At 39.0% G+C, this 18,841-nt stretch overlaps 1 protein-coding gene across 2 annotated transcripts in view; it reads right to left on the reverse strand.

Annotated features, from left to right (window-relative positions):
• Positions 1-18,841, reverse strand: part of fbxl17 (F-box and leucine-rich repeat protein 17) — a 241,997-nt gene that overhangs the window by 63,399 nt on the left and 159,757 nt on the right. For both annotated transcript variants that reach the window (XM_083554499.1, XM_083554500.1), the window contains one exon: positions 5,630-5,706. In XM_083554499.1, coding sequence (XP_083410625.1) covers positions 5,630-5,706 — 77 coding nt within the window. The remainder of the gene's footprint in view (positions 1-5,629; positions 5,707-18,841) is intronic.

Raw genomic sequence — 18,841 nt, forward strand, 5'->3', positions numbered from 1 at the left:
TTCGAAAATGGTACGCTATTGTTAGCGACGGAACAAATGTCCTTTTTTTTCCCCTCTCCATTAGCACAACGAGTAGACCTGCCTCCATCAAGACCAGGCTGTAATCTTCTGTGGGCAGCCGTTTTTTTTTTTTTTTTTTGTCTTAGACTCTTTTGTTTGCCTTTCAAAGAAAAGGGACTCCCTTCATGCTCACAAAAAGAGCGTGGCAATTGTCTGTTTCAGTCACAAGTACAGTAAAATCAAAGCCTGAGACCCAGGCAGGAGTCCTTTTAGCACTGTCATCAAAATATTGCCAGAGTTCGTCGTCGTCTCTTCTCATCCTCCTGAAGCTAGTTCTAACAGGGGGAAGGAAGAGATCTATAAGGAGCACAGGAAATCAAGATTCGGGGGGGGGGGGACGGGACGACAAAGAGCAGAAGTGGCTGGAAGCTGAAACTAAGTGCGATGCAGCGTAAGGTACCATGTAAATGGATCTGCCTCGGCATATGCCGGAACACAATAGAATGCAGCGTGAAAATCGGTTATTTAACCCGAGCTGCGCACCAGTGCATTAGGCACGCAGGGAGTACAGAGAGACGCCTTTCTGTAATCCTCCCTAAATTAAAAAAACAGTCAAATGTGTAACAGTGATCTCCATCATGCCATGCAGTACCAAATGCTTCATTCAAATAATAAAGAAAAAAAAAATAGATATATAATTATGCGGTTATGAAGACAATCAACTGGTTTTGGGTAAGGTATATTTTCACATGCCAGTTGTTATACTCTATCTAGCACTGGCAAAACTATTTCAGGCACTCACGTTCCAGGACAGATGTGTGATCTGCATATTAACTGCATCCACATCATAGCTTGAATGCAATATCACAAATAAATCAGACTCTGACAGTGCAATCTGCATGTTGCATCACCAACACTGCTGAATCATTGTTCTCGCAATAACCGTTATCTCAAGATTCGTCCCGCCTCACCACCGCGAGCTTGTCACGGTACACGTTTTTCAGCTCATCTCACAAAGGTTCTGCAAAAAGAGCTTATGGAAAAGAGCTCAGACTCACTTCAAGTCACTTGAGACTCATGAATACATGCTGAGAGCTTCACGTCTAGCGGTAGACCGCAAAAGAGAGCAGCGACTCGGCTAAGCTCTCGGGATCATTCATGGGAACTTAGCAAAAGAAGTATGGAGGGGGAGAGAGATCCGGACCTTTGGAGCCTAATGGTCAAAGTCCTGCAGAGGATGATGCGTTACATTGGTATAAACTCTAAATCCAGCCCAAGTTGTAAGGGGATGGGCAGCATGCATGTTAATTCTATTTCTTTGAAGCATTTCAATAAAGTTAGTATGTCTCATGTTCAATCTATAGCAAGCTGTTCAAAAAATTCAAATGTACAAAAATTTGATGTAAATCTTACACTTTTCCAGACTAATCAGAGGCAAATAACTTGTTATAAAGCAATATGAGGATAGTCAGTATAGTTAAAGGAGAAAAAGAGAACATGAAACTCGGTTAGAGAAACCGACATATTTACTAAACCTTCAAACGAGTTGTAGTGTTTAACAAAAGTTTAAGCCCAATAGGAACGGTTCTGGGTAAAAGCCTATAGCAGGTATCCTGGTTTAACCTTATATAAGTGGTCGAAAGGCTAAACTGAGGTATTTAATATACATTTCAGGAAGTCGTTAGTGTACTGTTTTGATCTTGTGGCCATTCATCAAGATGCGGAACTGTGGGCTTATGGCAGTCTCGGGATGCAGGGGTCGATGGTGGACTCAAGCGATTACAGTCAGGATTAGTTCTGCTGAGATAAAACAAATGGCTAAAAGGCCCTGGAGCGAGTCTACACATTAGCGTGGTGCTTATATATAATTACCCTAAGTGGGCTGAAAATACATTAGGTCAGGTATCCGAGGTTACTCAAGGGAGGTACGAGGAATTTCAGCCATTTATAGCCTTGTATCCTGGATTGTTTGAGGACGTACCCCGTAACCTGTATATACCAAATGTTTTGCGAAGATCTACACATTATAGTTCTTTGCTGAACTGTTGCCTCAAGTTATTGGTACAGTCTCCATTCACTGGTACTAAGAAGCCCAAACCTCTTCCAGCATGAGAATTGCGCTGTGCAGAAAGAAAGCTCTATTTGGCAAGAACTCAAGTGTCTTGACCTCAACCCCACTGAACACCTGAGGTCTGAACTGGAACACTGACTGCACTCTAAAGCTCCTCATCAACATTAGTGCCTGACTTTACTAATGCTCTTATGGCTAAATGAACAAATCCCCACAAGTCTTCCCTCTGAGGAAAGAGTGATGTTTATTATCACAGAAAGGAGAGGACTAAATCTCTATTGAGATGTTCAGCAAGTCATGCAGATTTGATGGTCAAGTGTCCTTTGTTTGTCCCACTGGAACAGTGTTTCCTTTTCACATAGTGTCCCATGCTACACATTCCAAAATATACAAAGAACCCTTCAGGAACCATAAAAAAAAAAGGCATGCACATAAATATACGATTCACAGCTTCAAGGTCCCCAATTCAGTCGTGAGATCAGATTACTGTCTGTGTAAAGTTTCTCATGTTCTCCCTGTGTTTGTGTGAATTTTCTCTGGGTTTTCTGGTTCACTTCACCTCGGAAATACATGCAGCGAGGCGAGTTGGTTACGATAAATTGAAGAGAGGTGTGAATGAGTATGAGGTGGATTGACATCCCATTCATCCCTGCCAGTCTCTCAATCCACAGAGAACTTGACCATGGTAAAGTACTTACTGCAGCTGAAGTGAATGTGTGCATGTTATTCTATTAGCATTTACTACCATGAGATGATGTTCAGCCTCACGCAGTAGTTAAATACAAAGTCGAGTCAAAAATGCAACTGCATCTGTTTAAACATCCCCTCACTTTCTCTTGAATTTAATAAAACAGAAAAATGTATCTTGTTGCTAAGGAACAGTGAAGAACAAGTACACATAATTATGCTTTTTTGTTGTGTTAAGAAAACTAAAAAAAAAAATATATATTATAAAATAAATAAATAAAAAATTCAGTTTATTATTAGGAAAGTAAATGGATCTTATTATAGAAATGATCAATTAATTAATATAAGCCTTAGATTGAAAGTGAGCCATCTATTCTCAGAGCTGTGCTTACAAACAATCTTATAGTTAAACCCAACAATACTTTAAAGAATTCAACAGTGCTGTACTGTAATTAAACTAAAGTAAAATAAGAATTGCTGCCTCAAAGAAAAATTATGAGGTTTTTTTTAGATTTGAGAAGCGCTACATACTCCATATATTTTCAGATTCGTGTGAATCTCATTACAAGTACGTAATTTTTCTTATTAGCACAAGTTGATTACACAAAGTCCATTACTACTATTACTGTGCTCACAAAATGTTTGTGTAGGTTGTGCTTACAAATTACACAGCTGTATGTAAACACGTACAGCTTCTTAATAGTCCTTTTCATGGAGCTTGCCACTGGTTTGTGCATACAGACCAGGCAGTAGGGTAAATACAGCAGTAGGGGGGATGTGGCCATTAATCACTAACCCCTCCGGCATGTACCCAAAGTCTACAAATGCACTCATTCCACTGTACAGTAAGGGATGTAAAAGTACTGAAGCCAAAGTAAAAATAAAATGTGCAGTAAATCAGCAGATGACTATATATTTAAGTCTACATATTTATTGACTTGCTAACTCTTACCAAATACATTCAGTGGATGTGTTTTTGTTTTCCTATGTTACCTCAGCTTTAATGGGCAGTGCCTGGCCACAGGGCACTGACAAGAGGAACAGCGAGGAGAGCTTCTGCATTTATGTGCCTAAATGCTTTTTTCCATTAATCCAGGACAGACACACACCTCTGCCCTCCTCAGCACATTTCCTGATGCAATAATAACGAGATAATCCAGTCAAAATGAAAACATCTATACATAGTACATCTGTAGGGAGTACACTTCAGTACAACACTGTACCAGCCAGTGCAATGCAGTAGTCAGTACCCATCAAGATAACTCAGTACGAGTCAATACAAAGCAATACTAGCCAGTACTCATTAGTATAACTCAGTACTAGTCAATACAAATCAAAACTAATCAGTACATATCAGTACAACTCAATACTAGTCAGTACTCATCAGTACAACTCAGTACTAGTCAGTACACATCATGATAACTTAGTACTAGTCAGTACAATTCAATACTAGCGAGTACTCATCAGTATAACTCAGTACAAATCCATACTAGTCAGTACTCATCAGTACAACTCAATTCTAGTCAGTACTCATCTGTATAACTCAGTACTAGTCAATACAACTCAATCCTAGTGAGTACACGTCAGTGCAGTACTAGTCAGTACTCATCAGAATAAGTCAGTACTAGGCATTACAAATCAATACTAGTCAGTACGTATCAGTACAACTCAGTAAGTCATTACTCATCAGTACAAGTCAGTACTAGACAGTATAACTCAATAGTCACTAGTATAACTCTGTACTAGTCAGTACTCATCAGTACAACTCAGTTCTATTCAGTACAACTCAGTACTAGTCAGTAAAACTTAGTGCTATTCAGGAAAGTCAATACTCATCAGTACAACACTGTACTAGTCAGTACAACCCTGTAGTAGACAATACAATTTATTACAAGTCTGTACAACTCAGTATAACACAGTGTTAATCAGTACTAATCAGTACCTATGAGTACTAAGTACAGCTCAGTAAAATTCAGTACTACTCAGCACAAATTCTTGCTCAGGTCAACTCTGTACTACTCAGTTGAATTCAGCAATACTCAGTACAGCTCAGTAAAATACAATACAAAGTGCAACTCAGTACCACTTTATTAAACCTGAAGTTAAAATGGCTAAACCTGCTTTCAGGTGAAAAAGTAAATGTGTGTTTTGTTATCTGGAACAATGGCTAGTAGCAACGAAAGTATAACAGAAAGAAATTGGTTAATTACTGCAAAAAAATAAATAATAATAATAAAAGCAGCATGCAAATGATCATATAAAACAGAGATCACTGTTTACTCCAGATTAAAACACTTTCTGTTTACTGATGCCTCCCAGTATGCGACTGTACATGTTTAATCCAATCCAACATCATCGCACAATCAACACGACACCAATGAGAAAGCACAAGAGCTTCAATTCATTCCACTGCGAATCCTGGTGCTGCAGGAATCATTTTTCTGCATCTACTGCATTCCCCTGGCATATTTCAAAATTATCTTTTCCCCATTAAAAAAGAAATATTTTGCTATATAACCAGTTTAAGTAAGATAAACTTTGCACCACTGAAGCTAATTAGCAGCATGTTAACTAGAGCAATAAGCAATTAGAAAATGAACCCAAAATCTTGGCTTTCTCTATGAGAGATGGACAGACAAACACACACACACACACACACACACACACACACACACACACACACACACACACACACACACAAACACACACACACACGTGCACCATTTCTTGCCATGTGAAACAGTATTTAGCAGGACAAAAGAAAATTAGTTTAAGAAAGTAAAAGAGCAAGTGTGGGTTAAGTCAAGTGGCATATGTGCATTTAATGGGGCATTTAATGATGGCGGATTAGACAACAATCTGTCATCTTACCATAGTCTGTGATCTTGCAGGAAACCAAGTACAGCTCCTTGAGACTTCTTCCCTCTTTGGCAATGATTTCCACACATCTGCAAGAAAGCATACGGAAAAGCACAGGGTCAAATGAGAGTGCACGTCTTAAAGGGCTCACAATGTTTACGTTTATTTCAGCTGAACACAAAAACACAAAACGAGTGCAAGTTAAAGTCTCACACCAACAAAGTGAGTGATGGTAACCAGCGAACACTCTGCTGATTAGAAGAAGCCAGTGAGCAGACCTTTCTTCTTCACAGATTTAATATCTGTTCCTCTAAAATGCTTGGGTAGAAAACGAAAACTGTAACTGATATCCGCTCTGATTAAAAGCTGAAAATCTTCCACATGCAGCAAACATGAGCATCTGAGCCTAAATGTGCAACGCAGGGTCTTTAAGTGAGGAGCGTCAGCAGAGAAAAAGCAGCAGAGATCATAGTGAATCTAAAAAGGGATTCCCTTCATACACTTTAAATGAGATGTGTTAGCAAAAAAACATTGAATATCATTATTTCCATTAAAGCACAAACTGTTTGGGTCAAATTAGGCCAGGTCTTTTTCAATGTGGTTTGAACCAAAGCATTCTTTTGACATGACATGTTTGGCATGTCAATAATGCTGAAAATATTCACTTGGATCAGCAAGGTTGAGTCTTTTCTCATTTGTTATACTCTGAAGTTTATTGGGTATATGATGAAAACATTAATATCTTCTTGTCTTTTCTTCAGGAGGTGAAAGTCTTGCTCAGCTGTGTTAAGATCTGGTATTGCATTGATTTGACCAGTCAAAAACTGTCCACGTTTTTTTCCCCCTGCTTTGCTGGTTGTGTGCAGTGTGCCTCTGTTTTGCTGCGTGATGATTAGATCTGATGCATTTCTCTGTATGTTTCAGGATACTTCTGCTTCTGCCATCATGAGTTACATCATCAATAAAGATTAGTGATGCTGTTCTATGCCCAAGCCATGAAACTGCCTTCACTCTGCTTGACTGATGAGCTCATATGTTTCGGGTCATGAGCAGATCCTGACTTTTCCCTCAATCACTTTGGGTGAGCTTGATCTTGGTTCCAGAACTATTGTGGCTCACTCTATTTTCTTTTTCTAAATGTCAATAAGGAATATTAGTCCTTATTGCAAATGAGTGATGTATTCACACGCTTCACTTTTTCCACGTTTTGATACATTACAGCTTCATTCCAAAAAGGATTAAATTCATTATTTTCTCAAAATTCTACAAACAATAATGACAACGGGTAAGAAGCTTGTTTAAAATCTTTGCAAATTTATTACAAATAAAAAAACTAAAAAAATCACATGTACATAAGTATTCACAGCCTTTGCCATGACACTCAAACTTGAGCATCCGGTTTCCACTGATCATCCTTGAGGCGACAGTTCATATTCCAAAAATAAGTGTACCAAGCTTTAGCATCATACTCAAAAAGACTTGAGGCTTTAATTGGTGACAATTACACACGTACGTGTGGGTTTTTTTTTTTTTTATAAATTTTCAAAGATTTCAAACACTTCTTTAACGTTATTATGGGGTATTGTTTGTAAAATTTTTAGGAAAATAATACATTTTATGTATTTTAGAATAATGCTGTAACATAAAATGTGGAAAAAGTGAAGCGCTGTGAATACTTTGTGAATCCACTGTACACTGGTCAGATTCATGTTTCAATATTGTTGATCGATTGCTTATATTTCTTGAAGGCTCAATCCAAAGGTCCCATTTTCTAAGTCGTTTAACGCATCCAGGAGTAAATGTAATGAAATTAAAGCCTAAAATTCTCATTCATCATCTTTTGAATTTTTAAACTTTAGTGCCGAGCAATAACAAAAGCAATGCCCTTACTGTTCCAATACTTTGGGCAGAAACCGTAAGGCTGAAACCCTGCTTGCCTCTGATAAAAAAAAACGGCAGTAAATTGCACATTACAAGAATTAGAAAGAGCATGATCTGCTTCCCTTAAAGTAAAGCTCATGTTATAAGCTTCAGTTCACTGATCTGGATAGTCCTATTTCAAGGAGGACAATTGAATTTAGGGCTCGTGCTTTGCGAAAGGGCAGACCACTCGGCGCTCCAACGTTCAACCGCACCGCTCATTATTTTCCATTTCCGTCTCAAATTATATTTTAAATGTGCTGAACGGGAGAGCAAAAAAAAAAAAAAGAAAAAGAAAAAAAAATACACCGAGTAACTCGCAGTTGGTCCTCTTTTATATAACTGTGGTTAAAGTCCAGTGAAAAACCATTGTTTCGTCATTAAGCCACGAAACGCACATTTTCAATCTAATGCATAAACGCCATTGTGAGAGGCTAATTCAGTTTCTGCAGCTTCGAAAAGGGCACTTTACCTCCGCGAAAGCGCAGGTCCGCTGGCGCCAGGGAGGTCATTCTGTCCAAGCAAACCAATCTGACAGCAACCTTCTAGCATGATCTTACAAATGATTCAGCATCCTAATGTTCCGTTTGCGGTTTCGTGCTTCTGACGTTAGCGACAATCAGCGGCTTCCATATGAGCGCATCTAATCACAGCGGAAAGAAGAGAGCAGGACAAGCAGTCCTCGTTCTCCTCAGAGAGCTTGTCATAGATCTGCGAGGCCAAGCTGGTCTAAAAGAAACTGTATAAATGAAACGAGCTCCACACCCACCCACACACACACACCCCATATATCAGTGTAATAGTATGGACATATTAATGACGATAACAGTGATGATTATATAAGTACAATGAGGAAACTTGTGTCTTATTAGAAAAATATTATGGGCCATTCTAAAAAAGCACTTTGTGGTAATGGCATTAGATAGTCATAACCTGAGGCTTAGATATCTAATAAAGAGACATTATAGCAGTCTCCATGACAACAAGGACACCCCTAACGAGTGGACAGAGGAGGAAAGGGATATCTCTTAACTACAGTGACAACAATCCAGACAAAAGCACACATGCACTAAACATAGAATATATTTGGAAGTATTGGGAGTCCTGTCCTTTCCACCCATACATGTTTTTTTCCTCCAGCATGAGGTGGACACACAAGTATACCGGATGTCTTTGAATAGCATACAATTTTCCCTACATTTCAACTATCAGACCCAAACATACGGATTGGGATCATAATAAATGCTGACTGCACCCCAGGTTTTCTCGATCTACAATAGTATCTGACATTACTAACACTCTTGTGACTGAATGAGCACAAATCTCCACAACCACACTCCACAACCACACTATATTGCCAAATGTTTGTGGACACCTGGTCATTAACTATGGTATGTGATTTCTGTGCATCGCATTACACATTTAGTCCCAGTTTGCTCTTATATTTCCCTCCACGCTTCTGGGAAGATGTTCCACTAGATTTTTGGAGTGTGCTTGTGGACATTTGTGCTCATTCAGACACAAGGGTGTTAGTGAAGTCAGGTACTGTTGTAGGTGAGAAGGCCTGGGGTGCAGTCAGTGTCCACATTCATCCCAAAAATGTTCAGTAGGGATGCTCAATAGCAGGAGATCTTCCACTCCCACCCATATCTTAATGGAGTTTGCTTTGTGCACAGGGGCAGTGTCCTCCCGGAGCAGGTTTGGGTCTCTTAATTCAAGGGAAGGGAATATTTCATGCTTCTGCATCTAAATTGATCCTATACAACCGTGTGCCTACAGCGTTACAACAACAGTTTTGGAAAGAACCACATATGGTTGAGAAAGTCAGGTGTCCCGATACATTTGTCCATCCGGTACATGAAAGATAATCATAAACACCCAAGTCATAATAAATCAAATGGCATTAGCGCATAAAGAGCAACACTTGGCATACTAACGGATCCTTATCATTTTCAATAGCCTGACTTCAGTCTGAGCTAAAGATATTCGAAACAGTAGACCTCAAGGTGAAAAGTGTGTTCACACTGGCAGTGTGATTCTATCCTTGTTTACGAGTCTTTATTAAAAGAGAGAGGTGCTGGAGGAAAAGACGAGAGGCGAGAGTAATAAACAAGACGATGCTATTGTGAATCTTTACAGGGTCACTGTGTGTGTGTGTGTGTGTGTGTGTGTGTGTGTGTGTGTGTGTGTGTGTGTGTGTGTGTGTGTGTGCCTATGCGTCAGTGCACTGTCACACTTGGGAAAAGAAAAACAAAAATAAAGTCGTCAGCTGTCAGGTGATAAAGGTAAAGGATATGAGTGTGGAAGGCCTCATCACCTCGAACGAGACGTGAACGGGGACTTTAGCATGATTCAAACTTCAGGTTCTAGTGGAAGACTTTCTCAGGAGATGAATAAGCAGAGTAGTGACATCGCAGCTTGGATAAAGCATACTAAGTGTGGTGCTTTACTCAATACACTAAGATATGTCTTTGATGGGATGACATCCTGAAAGAAAAGCACTGTATTATCATTGCCATCCTGGTTCAATAAAATGCATTCACACACCCCCCACAAAACAATTTATGGCTTTATCTGGGGTTATGGCTACAGAAAATGTTTCACAATAAAAGTTAATCAGGGGTGATTTGAAATTTTATATTAGAAATCCATTGTAATCATACATCTATATTGTGATGTACAGTACAAAAGCTGTAAAAAAACAAAACAAAACAAAAAAAACACTACATTACACCATCAGGAAACCCAAATCAATGAAGCAAAATATCCAACAGAAAAAACACTGACTTCACTCAGTGTTCAAATGATTTCAAATCACCTCAAATTTCAAATAATATGATACAAAATATGTATGACTAGACTAAAGCACTGAATACTAAAGGCTTTATTTGATCACAAAGAATGAAATCTGTGAATACCCAGTGCTCTAACTCGCAGCAATGTAGGTGTGGACAAAATCTCAGAGCTATGTGTCCTCCATTCAATGACCATTAATTACCATCATTTATATGGAAGGTTTGGACTTTTCTCCATATTCCACGTCCAATCCCCATTTGCACTTATAATAAGCTCCACACTCCTGGGTAGATGTTTCACTAGATTTTGGAGTGTGGTCATTCAGTCACAAGGGCGTTAGTAATGTTAGGTACTGATGTGAGGTGCAGTCAGCACCATTCATTCCAAAGGTGTTCAGTGTTGAGATCTGAGTTCTATAGCAGGCCAATTAAGATCTTCCACTCCAATCATGTAAACCATTTGTTCGTGGAGCCGGCTTTGTGAACAGGGTTCGAGTCTCCTAGTTGAAGTGAAAGGAAATTTTTATGCTACAGCATCCAAAGACATTATAGACAATTATGTGCCTTCAAATTTTGCGGTAACAGTAATGGGTGGGTTGGGGTAGGTGGGCGTATGGGCGAGGGGGGGTTCAAATGTCCGACTCCATATAGTGTATTCAAGAAGGAAGAAATCTAAATGATAAAAGATAAAACATGGCCCATTCCCCATGACAAATCTAAAGAAACAACCAAATATGAATTCACCCTCTTTTACTGAAAATGCATCATAAAAAATAATGCTAAATAAAATTTAAATGAAATCTCAGAACCAGTCTTTATTTCTCATTTATGCACAGTTGATTAGAAAATTATTATTATATAAAATAAATTACGATTATATAAAAAATATGAATGTTTGCTGCGTCACATGATCTTCAGACTTCAGCTCTACTCATTCATATGCTAATTCTGGCTCATAATCTATTTGTTTGGGAACATAGCATCCTTTTCTATTCATTGATGATGAGGTCCTCTAGGAAGAATGAGCTTCTTTGTGAGGTCCTCTAGGAAGAATGAGATCTTATACCACGTGTCTTGTTAAGCTAATACATTGCTAGCTAGCTAAAACCTATGAAACTTAACATCATCTTGTAGTAAGTGCATAAGAAAGCTTTTGTTAGCCCAGAACGCAGCAGGAAGAGTCCTCACCAGAACCAGGAAATATGATCATGTTACCCCCGTCTTACTCAGTCTACACTGGTGTACATTAAACCTCGCATTGATTACAAAGCCCCACGGTTATAGAGCAGCCTTCTAATTAGTGTTCGGGACTCAAACACAGACTCTGTGTTGAGTCAGTTCAATTCAATTCTAAGCTGAAAACATTTATTTAGTTAATATTGAGTTAGGAGATTATTCTTATTTAAAGGAGTAGATCTGGAGGGATCATGGATGTAGAGTGTTTTGGTGAACTGGGATATATTAAATGCTGTTTGCAATGTTCAAGCAACAATAAGGATACTTTATAATTCTTAATTCTCTCTCGCTCTGTTTCTCGAGTTAAACATGCTCCTGAGGTACGAGTTGCCAGTGCTCCTGTCCCTTTGTTTCAGATCTGCCCGATTCTTCCCAACGCCCTTCGTCTGGATGAAATTCTCTTCAATAGGAGACATTCTGATTGGTTCCACATGAACAGCTTGAAGATCTATACTGAGCAAATCAAGAACTATGAGGAAGGGTTTGGACTGTAATTAATATTAACAGTCTACTGCAGTTTGCATGAGCAGCAAGCGCCTGTCACTGAACAGTACATCCCAACCATGACGGAAGTGTAATGAACGGACATTCGGTGCCACCCAGACGAGGACGAGTTCCCTTTTGAGTCAGGTTCCTCTCAGGTTTTCTTGCTCATACCATCTTAGGGAGTTCTTCTCTGCCACAGCCACCACTCTTCCGGAGTAAGAATGGGCGCTTTGAGGATGGATTGGACTGTAGTTAATGTCAACAGTCTCCTACATTGACTCAGGGCTACTTTTCGCTTCTGATCACCATCACTGCACCCCGCAACATCGTATATCTGCTATAAATGGACATCCGGTGCAACCCAGATGAGGATGGGTTCCCTCTTGAGTCTGGTTCCTCTCAAGGTTTCTTCCTTATGCCATCTCGGGGAGTTTTTCCTTGCCACAGTCACCACCGGCTCGCTCATCAGGGACAAACTTACTTATAAAGAACATATTTAATTTTAATCACCACATTATCTGTGTAAAGCTGCTTTGAGACAATGTTCATTGTAAAAGTGCTGTACAAATAAAAATGAATTGAATTGAATTGAACAGGGATAAACTTACAAGGGACAAACTTATAGATCCTGAACTTACACATTCCAATTTTAATAACCTCTTTATCTGTGTAAAGCTGCTTTGGGACCATGTCCATTGTTAAAAGCACTATACAAACAAAACTGAATTAAATTATATTAAATAGAATCTTGCCGAAATCAATCTAAGGAGATCCGACTTTAAAGCGTTTAGGTGTCAATACAGATTAACTTTATCCAACACACATCAAAGAAGAAGAAGAAGAAAAACTGCTAAAATGAATTCAAAATGCTAATGAGCATTCGTAAAGGAATGCTTCGTTAAACTTGAGAAATGATTGCAGATTTCATTCACTAACTGTCTGAGTAAATCTGCTTCGGTTTTCCATCAGATACAGTCACTGAGCGCTTTATTTGAAACACATGCTCACTCGTGCAATCCAATCTTCAGCTGTCCAGTAATGGTGAGTGTGCACCCACTGTAGCTGTTCCTGGTTGATAGCAGTGGGTCCTGATGTGGTCTACAACTGTTGCAACTCATCCGCCTCAAAGTTTGACATGCGAGGAGTTTTTCCTGCTCAGCGCACATTTCAAGAGCGATTAATTAGAGTTACGGTAGCTTTCGTGCCGGCTCAGATCTGTCTCTTTTCCTCTTACCTCTCATTAAAAAAATAAAATAAAAAAAGTTTAGTTTTTTTGCCCCGTTCTGTGGAAACTCTAAAAACTGATGTTTGTGAAATCCCATGAGATCAGAAATACTCAAACGAGACAACCTGTAACTGCATGACTGTGTGCCACAGGTGTTCCTGAGAAAATGGTCTGTCTGTGTAAGTATGTCCAGGTTATAACTACCAGTAGCGCACTTCCGTTAGCAGTGTACTGTTTACTATTGCAAAGGTTCAATTATGATGCATCTCACTAACTCTGCTTTTGTAGTCATAATAAAATAGTATGGGCAGGAGCTTCTCATCATTGGGAGTACACACACACACACACACACACACACACACACACACACACAGAGCACTTTTGTAAATTATTTTTGCAGTAAGCGTGTTTTATATCTTCCTATAAAACTATGCGTACAAAGAATTATTTATTGACACACAAACTTTGATTTTATATAGGGCATTCTGTTTAAAGTTTGACTCGGGGTGCGATCAATGCTGTCAAGTTGAGCTTCTCTGAAACGCTGATCAAATTGAAAACCTTTCTGTGGACCACCGAAAACACGAAACATTCTGAGCAAAACGGAAAGGTGTATTTGTAATCACTTACCGCTATATTTCATATTATGTTTTGTAATCAGCCTAATGCGAGTGAATGTGTTTCATTCGTGTTTCATTCGCATTGTCTTACTTACACAAATACACAATATGGACAAAAGTTTTCCAGCCATATGTGGTTCTCCCTTAAAAGGTAGTATTACGAAGTTAAAAGGTACGCAATTGTATAGAACGTCTTTGGATGTTGTAGGCTAAAATGTTCCCTTTAATTGAACTTGGAGACCCAAACCTTCTCAGTATGAGAATGCCCCTGTGCACACAGCCAGCTTTTTGAGCATATGGTTTACATGGAAGATCTTGAATAACCTGCCTTGGACTGAATGTGGATAAGCACACTCTAGAATCTAATGGAGGTGATTATAACAGCAAATGGGGGAGTATACGCTAAAAATCGCACGGTCACGTGTCCTCAAAGTTTAGTCATTTCCAATGTACTGCACTTCCCAGTGATGGATTAACATACAATCGAATTGTTTTAACACATAATGTGCTGTATAGACATGCACATATGCTATTACTATACAAAACCTGATTTACAAGATTTTGTTCAAAGCTGATTTACGTCATTTATTTAGTTGGATTTAAACTATTTTGTGGCTGAAATAAATTTTCATTCCAGAAAAAGTCTGGTGAAATCTAGGCCCGTAAATTGCTTTTCTGTGAAGCCGAGCTGGTTCTTGTCCCAATCCACCGAGGCACAGTCCAACATAACTCAGGAGAGCTGGCTGTGTCCCGTAGCCGACAGTGATAAGACAAACAGCCCTGAGACAACAGACGGAAAAAGGGAGGGGAAAATATGCAGGCAGGAAAGAAATCCAGGAGCTCCTGCCAATAAATAGAGCTGTGTTGTAAAGCTAGAATATTTTGAAACCGAAATTCAAAAAATATATAAGTATAATACATTTAAATATAAACTTAAATATACTAAAATCTCTGTGACAGGTAAAACCAGCCAACTACAAACATGCAGGTTATGCCGTGTCATCGAGCATTCTCCACCCCTCTCCATACGCATGAGCTTATAGATGCTCGCCACTGGCTAGTACTGCTGTGATTGACAGGCAGAGCAAATATCATAACCCCTCCTATTTGGTGAGCATGGATTTTGTTCTCCTGGATAACTCTGAACCAAAGCACAGGTTTATATTTATTGTACGCTTATTATGTACTGGTTTCTATAGTAACAACATACACAGGGGCTTTCCTGATAGACACTCCATGGACAGGGGGGAAAATGTGCAGTTGCTGCTAGGTTGAGGTTTTCTGTGAGAATGTATTAATGCACCGTTCATGGAAGGAGGCACTGCTTTTAAACAGTCAGAGGTCAAGCTGTAGCATTACGCTTTCTGAAATATAATAGTTAGCACTGGAGATCTGTCAATGGTGCAAGAGAAATAAAACACTTGACGGCTTGCTGGGATGTGGGGGGGGAACATTGGGTTGGGAATTAAATTGCATCACCCTGCTGTGTGGTTGTTCATGTTCACGTCTGCATAACGTGCTTTTTTTAAAAATCTTCTTCCATAACATAAGATTAATGTAACTGCGCTAATTCTTTCAAAAGGTACACTTTTCATGCTGTGTGCAACTAAAGCTCCTAAGCGGGTCTAAAGCTTTCTAAATTAGACATCACACGAGCACGCTGTCTCTCTCTAATTCAATAAGGATCTAAACACGCACTTGATTGACTTCACCAGTATTTATGCGATGCCTTAACTCCCAACTCCTGCAGCTCATGTGAGACGGCACTGGCATTGTTTACGGTTTAATGTGGTAGGAGTTTATCCCCCAGGGTCTGTCATGCCAAGAGTTTGGAGACCATTATGGCACCCCCGGAGAACATATCACCAGCCAAATGCGAGATGACCGGAGAAGAAAACTACGCGACCCGTTAATTGTCACACACTTTGATTACCACCATTTATTTTAATGAGAGCGCAGCATGTTCCGCAGAGTGCAAAGAACAACATTACTGCCATGTTCGTGGCAGAGACTAAATTGGATAGCATTCATTAAACTAATGGATATGAAGAGGTGGCAGAAGGGAGGAAAAGTCTATAACAACAAATTCTGCCAAACGATGAGCCGGCTCACATCATGGCATGTAATTTCCCGATACCATGACAAATTGCAGGTATTTCAATTATGCATTCCAGCTTTAATTACAGAAAATATGCCTCAGATGTCTCTCACAATACAAATTAATATAATTTTTCTTCCTCACTAGCAGCTCAGAAAGTCACATTAGCATTCATTACCTTTGCTGTTTCAACAGCGAGGAAAAGCTGCTGTAGCTGATAAACTGGCACAAAATGTGACAGACCAATTTTTTTTGGCAGCGGCAACAAATCAGTACACAATATGAGTAAATTATTGAGCGAGAAGAGTAATTCGTTTTTTTTTTTTTTTTACTGATTACACGAAGGAGAAAAATAAGGCACTGTTGTACTTCAGCAGTAAAAGGCTAAGAGCCTTCTTTTTAAATGGAACCAAATAGTCGGCAAAATTGAGGAATATTTGACTGAAAAGAGCTGCTCCTCATGTGCAATTTGAGAGATAAGGGAATTCACCGAGCATTTGCACAAAGAATCAAATGCATTTTCACTTTTTTTTATGTCATTTACAAATCTAATAACTAAATCAGCGGTCTCCACTGCGGACCAGTTTCATGTATGACAAATAGGGGGGCAATATGGCAGTATCTAATAACAATAAGATGCATTTTATATACTATTATACATGTAATATGATTTAAATACTAATTTAATGATTACGTATATAATGGAAATGGAACGACTCGCCATAATCATTTATCTACATTTAGCAATGCACAGGACCACCGGTCTGTAGACCTCCGTCTTACTGTAAATAGCAGAGCGCACAGACTACCAACAATCTGTGCAAGTGTGCAATATATATACTTTTTTTTTATATGAAATAATTTTTTTTAATGATAATTAATATATTTAAATAAAGAACATGTTCATTTATTTAATAAGAAAAACATCCAAAACAGTAAAACACCTCAAATGTATCTGGTGCAAACAGCTTGCCATCAGAAGCCATGTAATTAGTAGAATGGACTCTACCAGTGTGCAATTAAAGCGTCACTTTATCTCGCTACAAATACACCCGTTCTTGGAAGGGCCTATTAAAGTTCAAGAGCATTGAAAAGTTATTCATCAGGGTTTTGTTGTAAAAATAAATAAATTATTAATAAATGTAAAAATCTGTCCCCTGGTGGTCTAGTGGTTAAGATGCAGCGCTCCCACCGCTGCGACCCGGGTTCGATTCCCGGTCAGGGAACCATCCCCAGCCACTCTTAGTGCCGGTCCCAAGCCCGGATAAATTGGGGAGGGTTGTGTTAGGAAGGGCATCCAGCGTAAAAAACGTGCCAAATCAAACGTGCGGAGGATCCGCTGTGGCGACCCCTAACGGGAGAAGCCGAAAAGAAAAGAAGATTAATAAATGTAAAAATCTAACCAGAAAGCACCATTAAATCCTTTATTAAAACTTTACAACTGTGACTGTGAATCCATCCACCAAAGGACAAGCAAAAGGACATGCCACAAAGCTGGACTGTTTAAAGAAAGAAAACATTTTTAAAAAAGCACAAAATGTTGGAATTTTAGTATATATATAAAAAAAAAAATGTTCACCTTGGCCCAAAGTGTTGTGTTTGGCCAAAGCTCAAGACTGCTCATCACCATGAGAATCCCTACAGTCGAGCACGGTGATGGCAGCATCATGTTTTAGCGATGCCTTTCATCAGCAGAAGCTGGGAAACTGTTCAGAGCTGAGGAATGATTGAATATTAGAAATCCTAGAAGAAAACCGGCTCCAGTCTGCAGGAACTTGAGACAGCGCTGGCGCAAACTTTAGTGTAATCAATTTTTTGGAGAACTCTACTAAAACCGGGCATCTTGTAGGCAAAAGTTAGAGTACAGGATGAGTTTCCCAGCAGCTACTACGACATTGGTGACATAGAACCATTAGGAATTCAGTAAAACAGATGTCTCCTGGCCTGAGTGGTTTGCAAAAGCCAATAGCCGGAATCCCAAATGAATTTCGGAAAAGAAACCTTGTTTGATCCGGTGCCAAGAAAGAGCAATGAGATTTTATCCACTTCCAAAACGAGGGGGGGAGAAAGGGGGCTGAAGAGGAAAGAAAATAAATATATAAATGCTTTATCCCACTTCAAGGTACAGATTACTCTCTTTCCTCTTACACAGATGCCATCTCTTATTGAAATTAAAAAGAAAAATCCTATTATCTAGACAGCAAAGTGAACAGATTAAATAGGTCCCAAATCAGCTTCATCCTGAGGCTTATCATTGACCAGCCAGGCTGCAAACACTTCAAACCACCAATGTTAAAGTGGTGGTGATTCTCGTACTGTGACTGGTCAACAGATTTAATAATAAGGATGGGCTGCGACAGAGATGAAGGTTATAAATCATATAGTCTGTAGTCAAATAGTCTGACAGGTAGTCTGTAATACTGTATACTTTATAACAAAGCTTTAAAGTTGTTTTTTTTGGCACTTTTACAAGAATTCACTTTTAGTCTGCAGCTGTAGGAAAAAATGCTACACAGGCAGTCCCCAACTTATGAGGGAGATGTGTCCCGATGACTCCATTGTAGCTTAAAAATATCTTATGTCAGGACATGGCCCAGGAGTTTTAAAGAATGCTGAAGAGTATGAGGTAGTATACTGTAATTTGTTAATAATTCAACAACTTACAGTACATCATTTAGCAAAACAGAGCAATTTACAGTACCATACTGTATAAACTATACTGTGTGTGTGTGTGTGTGTGTGTGTGTGTGTGTGTGTGTGTGTGTGTGTATATATATATATATATATATATATATATATATATATATATATATATATATATATATATATATATATATATATATA

The sequence above is a fragment of the Silurus aristotelis genome, assembly GCF_946808225.1.
Source record: "Silurus aristotelis genome assembly, chromosome: 11".
NCBI lineage: Eukaryota > Metazoa > Chordata > Actinopteri > Siluriformes > Siluridae > Silurus > Silurus aristotelis.